At 38.4% G+C, this 21,882-nt stretch overlaps 1 protein-coding gene and 1 long non-coding RNA gene across 2 annotated transcripts; one reads left to right on the top strand and one right to left on the bottom strand.

The window, feature by feature from the left end:
* Nucleotides 1-7,970: 7,970 nt before the first annotated feature.
* Nucleotides 7,971-8,503, bottom strand: LOC106913498 (uncharacterized). Its single transcript, XR_001417295.2, has 3 exons — nt 8,372-8,503; nt 8,129-8,298; nt 7,971-8,054 (listed from the first exon to the last, which is right to left on the bottom strand). It is a non-coding gene; the product is annotated as an uncharacterized LOC106913498 (long non-coding RNA).
* Nucleotides 8,504-12,163: 3,660 nt separating this feature from the next.
* On the top strand, nt 12,164-17,601 carry ssr2 (signal sequence receptor, beta). Its single transcript, XM_015008495.2, has 6 exons — nt 12,164-12,270; nt 12,635-12,813; nt 15,394-15,492; nt 16,049-16,157; nt 16,245-16,322; nt 16,430-17,601. The coding sequence occupies exons 2-6, from the start codon at nt 12,653-12,655 to the stop codon at nt 16,538-16,540; spliced, it is 558 nt and encodes a 185-aa protein (XP_014863981.1). The 5' UTR covers nt 12,164-12,270; nt 12,635-12,652; the 3' UTR covers nt 16,541-17,601.
* The last annotated feature ends 4,281 nt before the right edge of the window (nt 17,602-21,882 follow it).

Raw genomic sequence — 21,882 nt, 5'->3', positions numbered from 1 at the left:
AAGTACCACATCAACATTTTACTTGAGTAAAAGAAATTAAGTACTTACTTTTAAAAATACTGTTGAATGTAAGTAATGGTCTATAAATATGATTAAGTGTGCCTGTATGTATATGTTTTTTAATAAATCAACAGTATGCAGGTAAGGTAAGGTAAAACCTTATTCATCCCGTAGGGAAATTAAGATTGTCTGTTGCTCACACATTAATTCACATCCACACAGCACTAAAGAAAAAATCGTACAACTGGGAACATCTATAAAAGGTACACAATATACAGGTGCTGGTCATAAAATTAGAATATTGTGATAAAGTTCATTAGTTTCCATAATGTCATGATAAAAATTAAATTGTCATATATTTTAGATTCATTGCACACCAACTGAAATATTTCAGGTCTTTTATTGTTTTAATTTTGATGATTTTGGCAAACAGCTCATGAAAAACCAAAATCCCTGTCTCAAAAAATTAGAATATTATGAAAAGGTTCTCTGAACGAGCAATAAAAATAATCATCTGAATCAACAAAGTAACTCTAAACACCTGAAAAAGATTCCTGAGGCCTTTAAAAACTCCCAGCCTGGTTCATTACTCAAAACCGCAGTCATGGGTCAGATTGCTGACCTGACTGCTGTCCAGAAGGCCATCACTGACATCCTCAAGCAAGAGGGTGAGAAACGGAAAGAAATTTCTGAACGAATCGGCTGTTTGCAGAGTGTTATATCAAGGCACCTCAGTGGGAAGTCAGTAGGAAGGAAAAAGTGTGGCAGAAAACGCTACACAACGAGCATGTAGTCAGAGGGGCTACATGCAAAGACTGAGGGTGGAATGGTTACTTCGACACCCACAGTCTACAATGACTGCCAAACAACTAGTAGCTCAGTGTTCCAACATCCGCAAACGGCAACTGCTATCACAACTTGAGATTGACGAGATACAACACAAATGCTACGGCAAAAGGGAGGAGCCCGGATGTAAGGTCAGGGGGGAGTTAACTACAACTCCCCACCCCGAGACTGGGTATGCAGCCCCAGTAATGAACGAACTATCAAAGCTGAACGAGACAGCAACTGACCTGAGAGAAAGACTTGTACCAACACCATAACAGAAACCAATGAGCTGATATACAACTCAGCATCAGTGATCCTTGAAATGCTCGGCTATAAGAGCAACCATGAGACCCAATATCCATCATGGAAAAGACGGTTAGAGGCTAAGATCAAGATAACAAGGAGGGAAGTGAGCCAACTGTCAGAGCTCCAAAGAGGTGCAATGAAAAGACCAGTACCTAAGAAGTACAGCCAGATGCCCATACCTGAAGCACTCGAAACTGCCAAACAAAGGCCTCAAGCCTTGGCCAGCCGCCTAAAGAGATACACAAGAGAGAATGAAGCCAGTAGGATTAACCGGCTCTTCTCCACCCAACCAGCTAAAGTGTACTCTCAATGGCAGGGTAATAACAACAGAGCAGACCCACCAAGGCTTGTGTACAGTCTCACAGAGGACTAGTGAGTGTGAGAGAGAGAGCCACTGTCCAGGATGAAACATCCAAGATCCATAAATACATCAAGGACAAAGCCTCAATGGACGATGTGCTGGAGGAACCATCATGGGATGTACCACCGACAAATAACTGAAGTGGCTGATATCAGGAAATCCTACCAATGGCTGGAGAAAGCTGGACTCGAGGACAGCACAGAGGCCCTCATCCTGGCCGCCCAGGAACAGGCCCTAAACACCAGAGCAATAGAGGCTCAGATCTACCACACCAGACAAGACCCAAGGTGTAGGTTGTGCAAGGAGGCCTCTGAGACAGTCCAGCACATAACAGCAGGGTGCAAGATGCTGGCAGGGACAGCGTACATGGAACGACATAACCAAGTGGCGGGCATAGTGTACAGGAACATCTGTGCCGAATATGGACTGGAAGCCCCGAGGTCAAAGTGGGGAACACCCCCAAAGGTGGTGGAGAATGACATGAGAAACTGGAGAAATACCAGGGCCTCAGAGAGGAACTGGAGAAGGCCTGGAAGGTGAAGACCACAGTGGTGCCTGTGGTTATCGGGGCCCTCACATCTCAGTCCAGAAATGTGCAGTTCTAGGCACAGCCAAGATACTGCGCAGAACCCTCAAGCTCCCAGGCCTCTGGTAGAGGACCCGAGCTCAGAGGATGAAAGAGAATTTTTTTTATATTTTTATATATATATATATATATATATATATATATATATATATATATATATATATATATATATATATATATATATATAAATGCTCAACAATTACTCTTCCTCTTCTTATATTATTATTATTATTAGTTTCCCGCAAAACGTGAAAAAAGTGTGACAACTTTGCCGAAACATGTTGTTTGAGCTTTCACGGTGTCCGTAGTTCCTCAGACAAGCGCGCCGAACAAGCGCGTGCTTGCCACGCGCGTGCTTTCTCAGTGCTCGTCACGAGCACGCGCGTATTTTGCCGCCTGGGCGGGGCGGAGCGGCAAGAAAACTCAGGGGGAACCGTATCTGATGGGGAAACGCGGATTGACGTAACACCTGTTTTCTATCAGATAGCCATACGCTGTCAGTATAGCATACATGCAGTGAGTACCATGCCAGCGCATGCGCATTAAGTCCGACCGTCAGTGTAGTTGTCAGTATACGCAACAAGTTATGACGAAAATAAGTAATTAAATTGTTTATAATATGACATAATGTGATAACTAGATGGATATACATGCGTTGTCATGGTTTCAAAGTGTGTTTAAAGCAGGTCTGGCTGCAGCTGGATGCCATACAACTGTTAATAAAGTGTATGATGATCTACGTCATGATTCTATGTTGCTGATTAAATAAAATCATATGGTAATGACAGCGTATGCATATCTGAGCTAAGCGTACGACTATCTGACAGCGTAAGCTGATCTGACAGAACACCGTGATCTGACCTGACAGAACACCCGTTCTTTGTTCTTGTAATGCTCTGTGTACACTGCATCATTATTTTATTTTATTATGTACGTTAATATTTAAATTAACAAATAACTAAAACACAAGAAGGAAAGAGCACGCAGCGCATGCACATTGCTCTTTGATTGTTTTTGTTCAAAGTGGGAGCTGTAATGTCTGCCATGGTGTCAGACTACCTGGCTTCATGTACTGGGAGAGAGAGTGAAAACAGTCACAATGAGTGCCTTCGGTTTGGTTACTTCTTGCTTGTTGCTCCTTGGTCAGTGTTCATGGTTGAGCGTTATTTACCGTCAGGGCATTGCCTCAATTGCTATGTTTAATGGTGCAGACAGTGGTGGTTTCTTATATGAGCAAGATGGGCAAATGCCCAGGGCGTTATGTTTTTAGGAATGGCATGAGACCATCACACTTTTTAGCACATAAATGGAATATTTAATATTGGTAAAATGTATTAAGTATTTAATATCTAGGTGTTTTATGGTAATATGGATCTTTCAGATTATTTTGAGAAGCAATTTCGATCATATTTTACATTTTATTGTGTCATGTAGCGTGGGCCGCTGGTCTTGGTCTTGACTCGGTCTCGACTCCCCTCGGTCTTGGTCTTGACTTGGTCTCGGACCCATGGGCGTAGGTTTGGGTAGGGACGGTAGGGACATGTCCCGACCAATATTCACGGGATATGAAAAAGTCCCGACCAATTTTTGCCATATTGGCTCAAAGAACGTGGATCTACGATCTTTGATTAGCAGCAACAGGCGGTGCGCGGAACGGAAGCTTCTTAGTTTGACATTTATTATGAGCCTCCGAGACCGTGTCGGAACGGTGCTGTGGGGGGGTGGGGGCAGGGGGAGTCAGTTGAATCGTCGGACGTTCTTTGATTAGCTGCAAAAGGCGGCGGCTAGCTGGGCACACGCGTCTCCTTCTGAGTCTCTGAGACCATGTCGCCACCAAAAAAGAAAAGGACAGACATTAGAAGTTATTTCGCTACGTCGGCTGTAAGTACAGTGAGTGGACCCATAAGTTAGATATCTATCACGCAACGCATTTGTTGTAAAGTCCGGTGTTTAGTAAGGTCAGCACTGAATGTGAGGTAGAATAGGTCTGTTAATTATGTAATATTTTTTCTTTTTTATTTTATTATTGATTTCTTCTTATCTGCAATTGTGTTTGCTGTATCCAGAGGATATTTCTTTTGATCTTACTTGTAACGTTTGCTGAATTTTGTAAAGGTAAAGTGTTCTTGAACTGATCTGCTGAGTATGACTGTATCTGGTTGTATGATATGGTTATGGTTGGAGGGAGGGGGTTATTAAGCCAATGTGGTTTCCCCCCCCTTCTCAAAAATGTTCGGTGCTCTTGGGCATTTCACTGTGCTGCCGGGGGGGGGGGGGGGAGGGGGGTCAAGGTCCCCACCAAAACTTAGACCGAACCTACGCCCTTGCTCGGACCCCAAAAGTCTTGGTCTTGTCTTGGTCTCGATACACTCTGGTCTTGGTCTTGTCTTGGTCTCGGATTAGGTGGTCTTGAACACAACACTGCCTATCTCCATTTCCATCTGAACCATTCACATACCAGTTTATGCCAAAAACCGCCTTTTCCACTCTTCAAGTTTTGTTCCACAATCCTTGATCTTTCGTTCAAAAGCAACAAACTCCTCAATCCTTCTTCCGAAAACTCCCGCCCAGCTCCTCAATCAAGCAGTTCACCTTCCTTCCCTGTAAAACGTCAGTTCCCCGGCTGGCAGCTGATTCTGCTTCTTCTTCTTCTTGTGTCCAAACAGATGCCCATCTGATCTCCTCAGCGATCTACCCACTTTTAAATGTAAATGCCGATTACCTGTCTCCCTAACAAGCCAGCTGTGCTCTGTCACAGAGGGCGCAGCAGCACACATTCGGGGAGACAATATGCCCCGGCTACATTTACTTATTTTTATTCTGTCACCGTTAATACGGCTCGTACCGCTTGTGTGCACCCCCACAAAAGTAGTATCAAAACATGCGGCTCGATCTCGAGAATGGAGCTATTATTTTTATTGGGATTCGGAGTTAGCATGGCAACGTAATTCGTGAAAAAGGACCATCCAAAATCCCATTAAACTCAACTGCACATTTATTATGACATCTACAAAGAAAGACTTACGTAACTATCACACAACACTAAAACATGCAAGAGAGGCTTTCTTTGCAGATGTCATAAACAAAAACATTAACAATGCTCGAGCTCTATTTGCTACTGTTGACAGGCTCACAAACCCTCCTACGATGTTGCCACCTGAACTTCAATGTAATGCCGCCTGCAATAAGTTTTCCAGTTTCTTTTCAGAGAAAATTCAAAAGATCAGAGGATTCATCTGCACATCCACTCCAAAGCCAGTACCAATGCTCTGCCCAAACAAAACAAATGCAGGAAAAATGACCCAATTTCATTTACTTAATTATAAAACCCTTGAAGAAATTATAATTCAATTAAGTTCATGCTGTCTGGAAGTCCTACCCACACATTTCTTTAAGAAAGTCCTGCCTGTCGTTGCTAATGATCTGATCCAAATAGTGAACTCATCGCTCTCTTCAGGTGTTTTCCCCCAGGCTTTGAAAACAGCAGTTATCAAACCACTGATAAAAAAGAACAATCTAGACAAATCACTACTGCAGAATTACAGGCCGATCTCCAACCTCCCATTCATCAGCAAAGTTATTGAAAAAGCAGTTTTTAAACAATTAAATAACTTCCTAACAATAATGAATCGCTTTGACTCCTTCCAGTCTGGTTTTCGTGCTCACCACAGTACGGAGACGGCCTAGTCAAAGTGTTCAATGACATCCATATAAATACAGACTGTGGGAGAACCACAGTGCTGGTTCTGTTGGACCTCAGTGCAGCTTTCGACACTGTTGACCATGACATTTTACTGAATCGACTGGAGAGTTGGGTCGGATTCTCCGGTCCAGTGCTCAACTGGTTTGAATCTTACATAAAGAACAGGGATTTCTTTGTTTCAATCGGAAACTTCTCATCAGAGAGGTCAAAGGCCACATGTGGGGTACCCCAAGGTTAAATCCTAGGACCCCTTCTTTTCAATATTTATATGCTCCCACTGGCTCAGGTTATAACAGGAAATAAGATCAGTTACCATAACTATGCGGATGATACACAGCTTTACATCACGATGTCACCGGGTGACTCTGAACCCATCCAATCACTGAACAGATGCTTAGAACAGATAAATGTGTGGATGAGACAAAACTTTCTCCAGCTGAACAGAAACAAAACAGAAGTTACCTTTGGACCTAAAGAGGAACGAACTAGAGTCAATGCACAGCTTCAGTTATTACAACTGAAAACCAGCGATCAGACCCGAAACCTGGGAGTAGTGATGGACTCTGACCTGAACCTTCAGAGCCACGTTAAGACAATCACAAAGTCGGCCTTCTATCACCTGAAGAACATCTCCAGTATTAGAGGACTAATGTCTCAGCGCGATCTAGAGAAACTCATCCATGCATTTATCTTCAGCCGCATTGATTACTGCAACAGCGTCTTCACAGGTCTGACTAACAAATCAGACAGTTGCAGCTGATCCAGAATGCTGCTGCTCGCGTTCTCACTAAAACCAGGAAGATAGAGCACATAACACCAGTTTTAAAGTCCCTACACTGGCTCCCTGTAGCTCAAAGAATAGACTTTGAGCTACTTTATAGAGTTTATAAACTAACTACTGTTGTTAGTTTATAAATCACTGAACGGTTTAGCACCACAATACCTTAAAGATCTGTTATTGCTGTATCAACCCCTCAGATCTTCTGGTTCTGGTCTGCTCTGCATCCCCAGAACCAGAACAAAACGAGGAGAAGCAGCATTCAGCTTGTTCTATGCACCACAAATTTGGAACAAACTTCCAGAAAACTGTAAAACAGCTGAAACAATGGGTGCCTTTAAATCTCAACTAAAAACCCACCTGTTTAGAGTTGTGTATGGCTAAATTGCAGGTTTTGATGTTTTTGATGTTTTTATCTTTACTTTTCATCTAGTTATTAACTTCTTTTTATTTCTCTGTCTCTCTGTTTTTATCTTGTTTTTTCAACATTTCTTTCTCACCATTTAATCAATGTCACATGCTGTTTTTATTTTAATGGAAAATCAGTCCATATATTAAATGTTTTTTAGCCGTTTCATTGCTGGCGTACAGACAGGACGAACTTGCCCCCATAGAATGGCAGCCAGTGCAGTTAGCGAGAGGTTGCGCAATCCCAGGTGAGGCTCAGCTCGCTGCTGCCTCACCGGCTTTGCTTCTGAGCATTTGAATGGGAAAATGTGAAAATCCAGCGATTTGGAAGACAAAAATAATCAGAATTGGTTAAGCTAAGTAAAAAATAAATACTTTATAGTACAAACCACAGGGTGAAAATAGCAATATAAATGGTTTTATTATATATTATTTTTCCATGATGACAGGTGAGGCAGAGCCGCACGTCACTGACTAAAAGTACACTGCTCAAAAAAATAAAGGGAACACTCAAATAACACATCCTAGATCTGAATGAATGAAATATTCTCATTGAATACTTTGTTCTGTACAAAGTTGACTGTGCCGACAACAAATCACACAAAAATCATTAATGGAAATCAAATTTATTAACCAATGGATGCCTGGATTTGGAGCCACACACAAAATTAAAGTGAAATGTTCCCTTTATTTTTTTGAGCAGTATATATATATAAATATATATGAAGTATACTAAGAGTATGCTTGTACCAATTTTTAAATTAGAACTTTAAACATACTTAAATATAATTGTACCAAAATACACTTTTAAGAAATATATTAAAGTATACTTTAAGTGAACAAAATATGTATTTGCCCAAGTTTAAATATACACTTACTCAAGTGTATATTTAAAAACGATTTAAAATATCTGTCAAAGTTATTTTGTGTATATTTTAAAATTGTCATGCTGGATTTGAGTTTCTTGACCCACATGCAAGTTCACACAAAACCAGAGAAAACTGTTCAGTAAAAGTTTAATGTATTTCCAAAAGTACACTCTGACTGTGGTCCAGGAAACGGGATTGACAGATCAGCTTGGGTTCTGTTCGGAGAAGGGAGATATTAGTAGGGACCGGGTTTTGAGAGATCTTGATTGGTTTTGAGGGATAAGCTTACCGTTTTACGGGTGGTGGTTGCGCAGAGGGAAAGGCTAGGATCCGGGAGCGTACAGATGACCGACGATGGAGTGGGGAGGAGAGCGGCAGACGGAGATGTTCAATCTTGGCAGGGAACGATTTCCTAGTCCCGACTTGGTTCCTGGCTTGAATCCAACAGCTGATCAGTTTCTGAGGGAAGACAAAAAGTTACTTGAAGTCTCTTAAAAAATCCATAACGTCATTTTTTGAGTTAGACTCTGACCAACAAGTGGGACCATCGAGTGATGAGTGACTGTCCCACTGCTTCTTAAAAGTCCAGTCAATCACTCGGAATCAGCTGCGGGTGCGCCAGCCTGTCAGAACTCTCCCCCGAAGATCCTCTGTAGGAAAGAGCACTCACACTAACCCGAATCCTAACAAAAATATGTGCTCAAAATAGATTTTTTAAAATTAACTTAATGCTTTAAATTATTAATTTCAGTATGTTTTAAATTACATCTCAGTGTATACTTTAGGCTAATATAGTATGCCTTTTAGGCTAATAAAGTATGCCTTTTTAGGTGCCTTAATAATCTTTTACTAGTTTTGTTAAAATGGCAATGAATAAAAAAAATGATAATCCTGATGTAATGTTGTTTAACAAAGTAACCAATGTATTCATGCCTCAAAATATCAAGCATTGACACTTTAGTGACAGAGGTGCTACAACAAAAACAATACTTGTCTTTAACAATAAATATAACAGGTATCTTCAGTTTTACATCGCTCCGAATATGATCTGTTGTTTCCAGTTTGTTAACAAAAACACGGAAGCTGTCTTTACCCAATCCATTTTCCGCGGAGTGAAGTTGGCCCCCCCACCTTCTTCAAATCAGACAAAATGGGTGTCAATCAACTCAGCTACATTTGTGTTGGTTTGTGCAGCAAAAATTTTCGTTTGTGCTGCTTTGGCTTTGAAGATATTAATGAAAGTGTAAAGGTCAAAAGGTCAACCAGCCCCCCCACTTTTATGAAATCAAACAAAATCGGTGTCAAACATTAGTACTATGTTTGTGCTGGTTTGTGCTGCAAAAATTTTCATTTGTGCCGCTGTCATTTTAAAGATATAAAGAAAGTTGGATTTCATAAAAGTTGGGGGGCTGGTTGACCTTTACAAAATGCTACAAAATGCATTTCAATAGCATTTTCAAGGCAGCAGGAGGACTTTCACTTTCAAGTTAAACCACCTTCAAATTTTTTTACACCAATATTGAATATTGATAAGTCAAAACACAAAGTATTTACACCTCAAAAAATTTGACAATGTGTGAATCCTAAGCAGCATTAAGAACAAGATTGTTACATATTTTTGGAAATAAAAATTACTTTGGGTTATACTTAAAATGAAAATGCTTTTTTCAAAGAAAATTGCTGCTTACATATTATTTTATTTGGCAGATATGTTTCAACATTTTTTCAAGTTTATATCACAAAGTATATGCATAGTAATTCCATCCATCCATTTTCCTTCACCCTTGTCCCTCAGTGGGGTTGGGAGGGGTGCTGGTGCCTATCTCCAGCTCACGTTCCGGGCGAGAGGCGGGGTACACCCTGGGCAGGTCGCCAGTCTGTTGCAGGGCAACACAGAGACACACAGGACAAACAACCATGCACACACACCTAGGGGCAATTTGGAAAGGCCAATTAACCTGACAGTCATGTTTTTGGACTGTGGGAGGCAACTGGAGAACCTGGAGAAAACCCATGCATGCACAGGGAGAACATGCAAACTCCATGCAGAAAGACTGGGGCTGGGATTTGAACCCAGAACCTTCTTGCTGCAAGGCGACAGCTCTACCAACTGCGCCACTGTGCAGCCCATGCATAGTAATTGATTTGTCAATATTTATTAGCCATTGTATGTAAATACTTTAAACAGCAATTTGAAGTCTGCTGTAAAATTCATGTTTAGTCAACGTGTGAATTTACTACATCAGGATCAAATAACTTATTATTCCTCCATGAGAAATTATGATCATTAAGCTTAAATTTATTTTTCAAACTTTATTAATTTCTACAATATACGTTAATTAGCATAGCTTACAGAGTCTGATTATTATTACTATTATCCAGTTGCAACATTTGGCTTCTTGTTGCACCATGTCAGCCACTGTTCTGCGATATAAACATGGGCAAGGGTTGAATGTCATTTTGATTAAGTAAAAAATCCTATTAACTATCAGTGATGTGTGATTAACCAGATGTGTCCTTGAACATAGTGACAGGTTCCACTGTAATAGTGACACTTTATAGTATATTCAATTGGCCATCTTGCTTGAATTAAACTCAGTCAAAAATATTCAAAGTGTTAAATGGATAAATAACCAATTACCATTGAATTTTATTTTATAAACACGCATTATAAGTAACACGTTTTCAAAAAACTGTCATTGCCATCCCCCAAAACAACGGCACCAGTTGTGACAGCTCTGAAACATCCTGGACACCTAACGGCAGCTCTAGTGGAAGCCAGACTCAGCTGTTACAAAGGTGCCGAAACCAATGGCATCCCTGATACCTGCTGTGTATTTGATTAATACAAAGACGAAAGGAGTCGGCTGGATTATTCAGATGAACTTTAGTGAATAAATAGGATGAACGAATCATACATGACATACAAAACGTGTAGAAATTCAGCTAACATAAGTATTTCTGCGAAAAAAAACTCTTATTAAATTCTGTCTTCTTCGTCTGTCTTTAAGTTCTTCTTCTACTAGTAATAAAGCATCATGGGATATGTAGTCCATTTGCCTAAGTCAGTGGCAACACTGACAGCTAGACCCGAAAACAGTGGCACTAATGGCAGGTGTCAGCGGAAGTGCCAGTAAGAGGTGCCGAGGTCAGCCAAATGCAGTGGCAGCACTGGCAGCTAGTCCCGAAAGGAGTGGCACTTGTGACAGGTGTCACACCTGCCACCGGAAGTGCCATTAGTAGGTGCGGTGTCACGATTTGCGCCTGCTGTCTCTCGCATTTTTGAGAAGTCTGGATTGCTTCATGTGTAGTTGCACATTGCTTTTGACTGCTGTTCATTCTTCCTCCCCCTCGATTCTTACTCCCCTGTGCTGCAGTTAGCATAGCACTGAGCTGTGCAAATTCAAACTGTGAATGCTCAGTTTAGTTAGCATCGCCAATGATGGCAGATGAACGGTTTCTTGTAATGATAAGTTGTTTAACCACCATTAGCACATTTAGTAGTGAGTGAATGAGGTTAATTCACAGTGCTAAGAACGTCCTACTAGTTCTGATTGGCTGTTTTGGTCAGAACGGTGCATTACTTTAACCAGTAAAAGTAATTCAAGAAGGAGATGAAGGAGATTGATCGTTTTCACAGATTATCTGTCTCATAACAAACTGCTACGACATTGTGACAGCTTTAACAAATATAGAGAAAACATATTTTTTATTAAAGTTATGTACTGCAGCTTGAATAAAATGCAACTACAAAGCATTTTTGAGAAGTCTGGATTGCTTCATGTGTAGTTGCACATTGCTTTTGACTGTTGCTCATGGGGAGACATTTCAGTAATCTAAAACTAATAGAAAAAAATTTAAGCAACCTACTTGCATACTGGATGTGGACTGTTGGATGTTAAATTAATGAGCAGTAAATATTGTGCTAATTATCAGTATTGAACCAAAGAAAGCAAGGCAGATGCTGGCCTTTAAAATTGTGATGCTTTTTATGGGTAAAATAGACTCAAAAAATTGTAACAGCAGCTGCGCAGGGGGGCCCAAACAAATGTTTTTTTCAGGGGTCCCACGATTCCTGGCAGTGCCTCCGATTACAACTAGTCATTTTTGGTCATGCAGCTTGAACACTTTAAGAACTTTTTAAACCACATTTTACGTTAAATTTTTCTGTAACTTTGCCGACCCTCCAAAATTGTTCTTAAGAAATTCCCCTGTTTATGTTCCCTCCCAATAATGAGATGAGATTTACTCCCTTTGATTAGTTCAGGAAATATAGTCTTTCCAATTCGCTTGCGCATTTCCACCGCCTAAACAGCAGAGGCGCTGCAGCCTGCCCTGGTAACTTCCTTCTTTAAGGAACACGTCATGTTCTGATCTCTCAGTCTGTGCCACGCTCGCTACTTCGCTTCTGCTGGAAGGAAAACAGTCACGGTAACAGTCAGTCTTTAAGTTTGGGTTGTTTTGTAGGTTAGGAAATAAAATGTTTACTAAACTAAATCTGTATTTAGCAATATAATTAGTTTATTTAAAGAATAGGAGTTTTAATGCTTATGGTTGTTACCACACTGGTTGGTCCACGTAAGCGTTTCACTTTGATGTTTAAGACGTCTAATATAAGATTTAGAGTTTGCTGTTTTGTCTGGAAATATAGCAGCATCAGGGTTTTTTTTTTAATCAAATATTCCAGCTGCTCGTTTTCCATTTTTTTTTCTTGAGCAATCTGTTTAACAGTCATTCTAGTCTATTGTTTCTAAGCTACCCTGACGTTTCAGAAGAAACTGTCTTTCTACGGTAGGCTGTAACTTGCTCCAAGATGACCATGATGCCGCGTGTATGTGTGCTGCTGGTGGTTCTCGCGCTGACTGCCGGAGAGGAGGGCGCACGGCTTCTGGCCTCCAAGTCCCTGCTGAACCGCTATGCTGTGGAGGGCCGAGACCTCACCCTGCAGTACAACATCTACAATGTGGGCTCCAGGTCAGTGCACGGTTGTTGCTAGACATAAAACCGCTCTGCGGTGAAGCCCCCACCTATGACTATTGTAGTATTCTTCTCTCTTTATTAAGCTTAATTAAAATACTCATGTAGGCCTCCAGAATAATCAGCTACTACTAGAACGAACCAGGGCTGAACAATGATTGAAGAACCACTGCTTGAAGAAACTGTCCTCTAAAAACTGGCAGTAGGTTTGGGAGTTGATTTTGAGTCCATGTTCTACGTGAAAAGGTCCAACTAGCTCATTTTTGATACCAGCCCATACCAATACCCTGCCTCTCGCTTGCTGGTGTCTGATGCAAAGTGCAACTCTGTGCCCATTACTCATGCAGCCACAGGCCCATCCATCTGGTCCATCACGAGTCATTCTCATCTCATCAGTCTATAAAACTTTTGACAAATCTGTCTTCAGATCTGTCTTGGCCCAGTTTTGACGTTTGAACAATGTGTCTTGTTCAGTGGTAGTTGGGTTTCAGCCTTCCTTACCTTGGCCTTGTCTCTGCACTCTGAACATCTTGTACTTCTGGAACTCCAGGTAGGTTGCAGTTCCGGAACATAACAGCACTGGGAGATAATGTCTCCCAGTGCTGTTCCCAGTTCCTGGTAGCTTCACGTTTGACTCTTCTCAAGTCTTTGGGAGTTAATTTGCATCTTTTTCTCTCAACATGTTTCTTGTGACCCTGTTGACTATTTGCAGCAAAATGTTTGATGGTTCTGTGATCACACCTTTAACTCACATAGTTAATACATCCATCAGAACAGGGCATTTTCCAATGCATGGAAAAATCCTTTGGTGAAACCGATTTTGAAATCGGGAAGTCCCCATGAAATCAGCAAGTACAGGCCAATAAGTCTCATTCCGGTCAAGTCAAAAGTGCTGGAGAAAATTATTTTAGAACAACCACTATTGTATTTAGAAATTAACAATCTTCTGCATCCTCTTCAGTTTGGCAAAATTTGACATTAACCAAGAAATCATTACTGATATAAATTTGTTATAAAAGTATTACTGATTGCACTTTAAAAATGAGGTAACTTTATGTTATTAAAGGTAAAGTTTAAACAGTAATGATTTCTTGGTTAATGTCAAGTTGTCATAACAAAGACATTTTGAATAATGTCAACTTTGTATTAAAAGTGTCATAATTTACCGAATGACGCTTTATGACAACAGTCATAAATATTCATGAAGGCTTATTCATGTTCATGACATGTGTTATGTCATGTTTATGAAAGTGTCATGACAGCCTTATTCACCCCCCTTCAAATAAAGTGTTACCCCAAATACACTTCAGCTGATATGTTTATATTCAATAACCATTCAGGTTTATGCAGCTTTGAGTTGGAAAATATGAATAAAAATGATGATATGGCCAAAACTAAAACTTGCCTAATTGTGTACACAGTTTATATGAAGAAACCTGAAATGTTCTGATGTAGACCTGTCAGCAGAAACTCCTTGGTGAGAAACTAAGCTTTTCTAATGGACTTCACATAGTAAATAGCTTTAGTAAAGTTTAATATTTTAATGTCAAATGTACATGAATCAATATTGATTCCTGTTTAAGTCGATATAAAATCAACACAAATGTATAGATTACCATTTAGATGATGATTCCTAACATTGATTCAAAATAAAATAAACTAAAATGTGTATGTAGATCCAAATTTAGTATAATGGTTGAATCAACATTGATATAGTGTCAGTTGTGGTTAAAAACCTAACACTGCTTCAACATGCAAGTCACTGACCACTTTTTGTATAATTTAAATGTCAGGCATGACTGCCTGCTTAACCACATTTCAACGTTGATTCACTCATATTTTGCTATCTGGGAAAAGACTAAAGTAAATAATCAGACAGTTAAGACAAACATGATGTTAAAAAAATAGCTTGGACAAATAAATTAACTGTAGGACTGCTACTCTAACCTACTTCCTGAAGTGAAGTGGAAGTGGGACAAAGAAGCACGGGAAAGACATGCGGCCAAGGAACCGAGGACCAGAGACGAACTCGGGTCAGCCTTTTATTTTATTACGTAGAGTTACTCATTAAAACTTTATTTAGAGCCTTACATATTTTGAAAGGTGTTAAAGAAGAGATTACATCTGTGACACTGACCACAGGAATCTATGAATAAACCAAACTCGTATCTAAACATTTAAATTTTAGTTTGACTTCTATGGGGCTCAACAGTTTGTTTAAAGAGGAAAAGTCACTGACCACTTTTGAAACACATGTTTGTGTTTTATCACTTACTGGTCATTATTGGTCCTGCAGATTGAACACATTAAAAACCTTTCATATAAGAGATGTGGAACTAATGAGGGACATTATTGTAATCATACTGCTATTGTGACTATTAAATACATCTTAGCCATGACATTTCAAGGTTCTTATCAGCTCTGATAAGGTTCTAACTTCACATTTAATGTTGGATTTCACTGTAGCTTTACCGCCCCCCATCCCTAAAGATGCTCTTAAGAAATCTCCCAGTTTATTCCCCCCCAATAATAAAATGGGATTTCCTCCCTTGTGTGTCCCTCTTTCTGTCTCCTTAGTGCTGCCCTGGAGGTGGAACTTTCTGATGATTCCTTTCCTCCTGAAGATTTTGGAATTGTGTCGGGAATGTTGAATGTTAAATGGGACAGAATAGCACCGTATCCTTGAACTGAAATGCTGTTTGTTGCTGCAGTTTTCAAATTGTACAGGTATTTATATTTAACCATAATCCTGTGATTTTTATGTGTTTTAGAAACGCGTGAACTTGTGGAATAGCAGTTTGAGATTGTTTTGGTGGTAATAAATTAATGTAAGCATCCACATAAAACTTGGATGTTTGAAAAAGCCATTAAAATGCTTTGCTTGGTTTTACGGCATATGGCAAGTACTTTTACACCAGTGACATTTTGAAGTGAGTTTAATGATTATGTTTATCACCAGGTGTAACAGATACATTAAAGAAAACAAAACATGTCTACCTTCAGAATAAGTTCTAAGTCACTTTGTAACTGAGTGGTTTTCTGCCATTCATCCTTTACCAAATATGTTCAGGGTGGGTCGACCATGAGTAAACTACAGAAGACAGCATTACCATGTAGAAAAAATGTTTGCCCATTTTTTATCTGTCCTTACATGTTTCAGAGAGGTTTGTGGTGTAAAAGGCATGGATGTTCTTTTCATTATGTCAGTTTTCAATTTAACTACAGAAATCAGAGCTAGCAACGTGTCTCATACGGTGGTGTTGCGCCCCCTAAAGGCAGGGTACTTTAACTTCACCTCAGCTTCTGTCAGCTACGTAGCCCAGGAAGGAGGACAGGTTGTGGTAAGATCAGATGTCTTTGTGGTGTGGTATGGTTAGAAAAGCTCATTTGAATATGAGTTTTATTTATTTGGTTGTTTATTTTTGAAGGTGGGTTACACCAGTGCCCCTGGCCAAGGGGGCATCTTGGCCCAGAGGGAATTTGATCGGCGTTTCTCTCCTCACTATGTAAGCTGGACTGGAATTCTTTCCTTGTTAGAAAATATACTGGTCATTTTATTTCTTTGCAACATATTTTGTTTGTATTTAACTTGTTTGATTTATGCTTCTTTTAGCTGGACTGGGCTGCCTTTGGTGTGATGACTCTGCCTTCTATCGGAATCCCTCTACTCCTCTGGTACTCCAGTAAGAGGAAATATGACTCGCCAAAAGCCAAGAAGAACTGAGGACCATTTACTGGTTTTGAGGGATGGGGTGTGGGGACTGAGCCTGTACCTAAACTAAAAGTGGAAATGGACAGTACCAAGGAAAATAACAGCAGTACATCAGAAAGAGAAACCTAGGAAGTAAAGGGGGGAATGGAAATGAACATATTTCCAAAAGACAGCACATCTGTGTTTGCTACTTTTTCAGCTATGTAAAATCGTGTAATTGTCGATTTTTGTAATCTGAATTTAATGTAAAAAAAATTCCAGAATGTTCAACTACAGATATTTGTTTTTTCTTCTAATGGTGCCTGCTTGTTTCTGCTCATTAGCCTCAAACTAAGATTCAGTTCCAAAGTGGTTTGCCCATCATAATGTTCAGATAGTTTTGAGTTGTTGGCTTACTTTGTCCAGGATTAAGCAGTATAAAAAGCTCTTTATTGAGCAAACGTTCTTTTATTTGGAATTGCCATTTGTAATATTTTTAACCACAATGTTTACTACATTGGGGCAGACTTACTGCACTAATGAGAGGATCTTCAAAAATTTCCCAAGGACAAGATGAGGTTTTCAGTTTTATCAGCATTCTACTGTTATCTTCATTATGAACAACACTAGGTAAATACAATGTGATGTGAAATTTCTTTTTCTAAAGTTTTGGAAAAGAAGGAAAACTGAATTTACAATATATGTTCAAGATTTTCATGATTTCACCACCATGCAAGGGAGGAAAAATGTTTACGAATACAGAATGACATGTTTAAAGCATTCACATTTAGGTTTTACTCTTGCTGGTTATTCTCATACTTTCTTGATTTGGACTGAAATTAACTGAAGGGTTGTAGATAAACAAGCATGTAAAATACTATTTCTTGCAGTGCAGGAACACAAACATGAACACTGCAAACCAAAACTCTGCAGTCATCTTTTCAAATATAATAAAGCAGCACAACAAAAAATGTTGCTGCATAGCTGAGTTGATTAACAACAAATTTGTCTGTGTGGCTGGTTGACCTTTCATGACCTCTGTAAACATTAATATCTTAAACTGATAGAACAAACTAAAAGTTTTCCTCCACAAATGTTTGACTCCAATTTTGTTAGATTTGATGAAGGTGGGGAGACCAACTGCACTCAGGTGTTTCTGTGGCATTGATTGGGATAGACAGCTGGTAAATCACTATCTTCACAACGCGAGTTCAGACTAGGGGAGGCAGAAGGACAAGCGAGTGAACATAACAAGCAAACGAAGGCGATAGGATTTGATATTGGCGGATTAAATAAACTGTACATTGACTGTAGCAACATTCCATCTCATTTCTACCATAGAAATGGTAGAAATGAGATGGAATGGATGATATCAAGATCAGCAAGAATGAAAAGAGCACTTAGGAAGAGACAAGAAAGGGCAAGAAGTTGGTTGGAAGAAAGTGAGGCAAGAGAAGAAGCTAACAAAAAGACAAAAACAAATGACGGCGAGTTCACGAGAACAGAATGACTTTACTAGAGAAGTGGAATTTAAAGTCATAGTGGAATTCAAGCAAGGAGGCTCTATCCACCTGATAAAGTTGACCAAAGCAATAGAGGAAGAAATAGGGAAAATTAAAACGACCAGAATTTTGAATAACAGAAGAGTGCTAATATATGCTATCAGTGAAACACAACAACAAAAGATAATCAGAATGAAAAACTTGACGGGGGGAAAGAATTAAAACATATATTCCAGGATCTTTAGCAAGGCTGAGAGGAGTAATATCAGGAATTCCAATGGAAATGACAATGGAGGATTTGAAAAAAGAAATCAAAGGAGGGAAAATAACAGATGCCGCCAGGATTAAAAGTAAAACAGATGGGGAACTTAAAGGCACAATGGCAGTGATTTTACAATTTGAAAATGTTATGCCAGAAAATATCCAGCTCGGATACATGAACTACAGAGTTAGAGAGTACATCCCCAAACCCCTCAAATGTTTTACTTGCCAAAGAATGGGACACATTGCAAAAGATTGCAAAGGAAAACTTAGGTGTGCAAGATGTGGAGGTCCACATGAACTTGAAAAGTCCGATAAAGATGCTAAAATCAAATGTAACTGCGGAGGAGATCATAGTTCAGCATATGGTGGATGTAAAACACAAAGGGAAACCAGACAAGCTCAAAGAATCAAAATAACAGAAAGAGTTTCATATGCTGAAGCTTTAAAAAGAGTAAGGAAAGATAATTCAAGAGAAATGAGGTTGGGAGAAATAGGGCAAAGAAACAACTTGGAATTCAAATCAAGGGTAGAATGATTATAGACAAATCTTGGTACCAACAACAAAAATACAAAAAGCATGCTCGCATAAATGTAGTGTGGATGAAAATTCAATGGTGGTGAAAAAAGAAAACTTTGTAGCATTTATTTGCCATATTATCAATGTTACAGTACAAATGAAGAAGAAAAGTGATAAAATAAAAGCAATCGTAACAGCAGCAGGAAGATTTTTAGATATGAAAGAAATCCAAGCAGATCAGATTCATACCATTTTGAGTGCCACTGAAACAGAAAATCCTCAGGTTTAGGATTCAAGCTTTTATAATGGTTCTACATATTCTTCAATGGAATGCTAGAAGTTTAATAGCCAGTGGACAAGAATTTAAAAAGTTTATGATTTAGAAATAATCCCAGATATAATATGTGTTCAAGAAACGTGGTTGAAACCTAACCTAGATTTTAAAATTCCTGGATATAGTATAGAAAGACAGGGTAGAAGTTATGGTAGTGGAGGTGGATGTGCCACTTTAATTAAGGATGGAATAGCTTATAAGAAAAACACAACGAATAAAGAATTAAAATGTGTTAATATAGAAATATTTAATTTAAGAAAATATGGAAATATTAAAATTATAAATTATTATAATCCTTGTGAAAGTCTTGATAGTGAACTGTTTAAGGAAATAGCAGGAAAATTACATAGAAGAGAATTATGGTGTGGTGATTTTAATGCATATAATAGTCTATGGGGTAGCAAGAAGACAGATCATAATGGTATCATAGTTGAAGAAATTATGGATGAAAGGTCATTAGTTTGTCTTAATAATGGAAAAGGTACAAGAGTAAATATACATAAAAGTACAATTTCATGTTTAGATGTTACATTAATGACTGTCTTGTTAGTTCATGTGAATGGGATATTAACATTACATTACATTACAACTACATTAGGGAGTGATCACTTTCCAGTGAGTACAATAATTAATGACATCTCATATTAACAAGATGGCGTTTCAATAAAGCTAATTGGCAAAAATTTAAAATAAATTATGAGAAAACCAGCCATATGGTTACATTAAAAGGCAACATTGAAGAATGTACAAAACAGCTAACAGAACACATTTTAACGCTGCAAATTCTAATATCCCATAAATAAAAGTTAAAGGTAAGAAAAAAGTAGTTCCTTGGTAGAATGATGAATGCAGCAGAGCAATTAAAGAACGTAACAAGGCATTTAAATATTACAGAAAATTTAACAACCGAAAACCTTATTGAATACAAAAAGAAAAGAGGAATGACTCACAAAATTATTAAAGAAGCTAAAAAAGAAAACATGGAGAGAATATTGTTCCTCAATAGGTTCAGAAATAAAATTGCAGAACGTTTGGTCAATGTTTAGGAAAATGAGGAAAATGACTGGGAAAAGGAATGATGTTAAAATGCCAGCCTTAGTCAGAGGACAGGAAATATTAGTTTTAAATAAAGATAAGGTAGATTTACTAGGGGAGACATTTGCTGCAGTTCATAAGTGGTGAACATCTTACAGACATTCATAGACAGCAGAAAATACAAAAACTTGGAAATCATAAAAATTTATTGGAAAAATGTCAAAAATGCATGTCAACATTAGACATGAATATAACCATGAAAGAAATGAAAACAGTATCGAAAGGGACAGGATACTCAGCTCCAGGAGAGGATCAATTATGTTATGCTATGTTTCGACAGATTCCAGAAGTAACATTGAAATTAATATTAAAATTATTTAATAAAATATGGAAATGAAGGTTTAATACCAAATAGCTGGAAAAAGGCAATAATACTTCCATTTAATAAACCAGGGAAAGATCCTATCAGTCCAAATAATTATAGACCAATAGCTTTAACTTCTCATTTAAGTAAATGGATGGAGAACGTAATAGACAGTAGATTAGGATACATTCTTGAACATAAGAAACTAATGAATGGATACCAGTGTGGCTTTAGAACAGGGAGATCAACAATGGATGTTTTAACTAGAGTAAGTAATGACATAGAGAAAACTTTAAAAATGAAGGAGGTAATGATTATAGTATTTTTTGATATAGGAAAAGCATACGATTCATTGTGGAGAGAAGGACTACTTATAAAAATTAATCAGATGGGAATTAGTGGAAAGATGTATAATTGGATAGCAAATATTTTGCTGGATAGAAAAATAAGAGTTAAGATTGGGAACGATTATTCAAAAGAGTTTAATGTGGAAAATGGGATACCTCAAGGTACTGCAATTAGTCCAATCTTATTTAATATAATGATTAATGATATTTTTTCTGACTGATACTGATAAATGTATAAATTCTGCACTGTATGCAGATGATGGGGCCATATGGATGAGGGGAAAGAATATAAAACATGTAGTAGGAAATATTAAGAAGGCAATTGATAAAGTAGAAAAATGACCTTATGAATGAGGTTTTAAATTATTAGCAAGCAAGTCTTGTTTTATGGATGTTACAAATAAGAGAAATATTGATACAGGAACAATACATTGTGGACAGCCTTTGGAAAGGATTAAAGAATTTAAATATCTAGGAGTATGGTTAGTTCTTATATATGGAAAACACATATAGATAACTAAGAAACTAAATGTAAGAAATTTATTCATCTATAAAGGCTGTGGCTGGAAATAAGTGTAAATAAGTTAGCACAATGTTTGCATAAATACAGTTAAGACAAGTTTACTTTGTGTTTGTTGCTATTTTTATCCGATTTATATAAACTGCTTACTGCTCACATCTTGTGTCCAGAAACTCGAGATGTGAAGCAGTTTGGGGCAGTGTAACCCCCAGTTGTTGGGCTGTGGTCTGCTGCCATTTGTTTCATTAATCCTTGATCAGGAGGGATTGCTGCAAAGTCAGTATGTTTGTTTATTAATATCTCCATTACCATCAGCAGCATGCTGCATCAACTATTCTTCCTGGGGTCAGTTGAATTATAAAGATAGATTATATTTTCCAAAAATCATAATACAGATGATTACACATTTTATTTTCAGTCAGTTTTAAAGAGAGACAGACTTTAAGATTAGATGTTTTAGATTCCTTTTGCATTAAAAAAATTCCTTCATTT

The sequence above is a fragment of the Poecilia mexicana genome, unplaced genomic scaffold (assembly GCF_051168715.1).
Source record: "Poecilia mexicana isolate PSO_F unplaced genomic scaffold, ASM5116871v1 scaffold_11, whole genome shotgun sequence".
Classification (NCBI taxonomy): Eukaryota; Metazoa; Chordata; class Actinopteri; order Cyprinodontiformes; family Poeciliidae; genus Poecilia; species Poecilia mexicana.
Note: the sequence above shows the minus strand (reverse complement) of the source record. Positions and strands in the feature narration are given on the sequence as shown.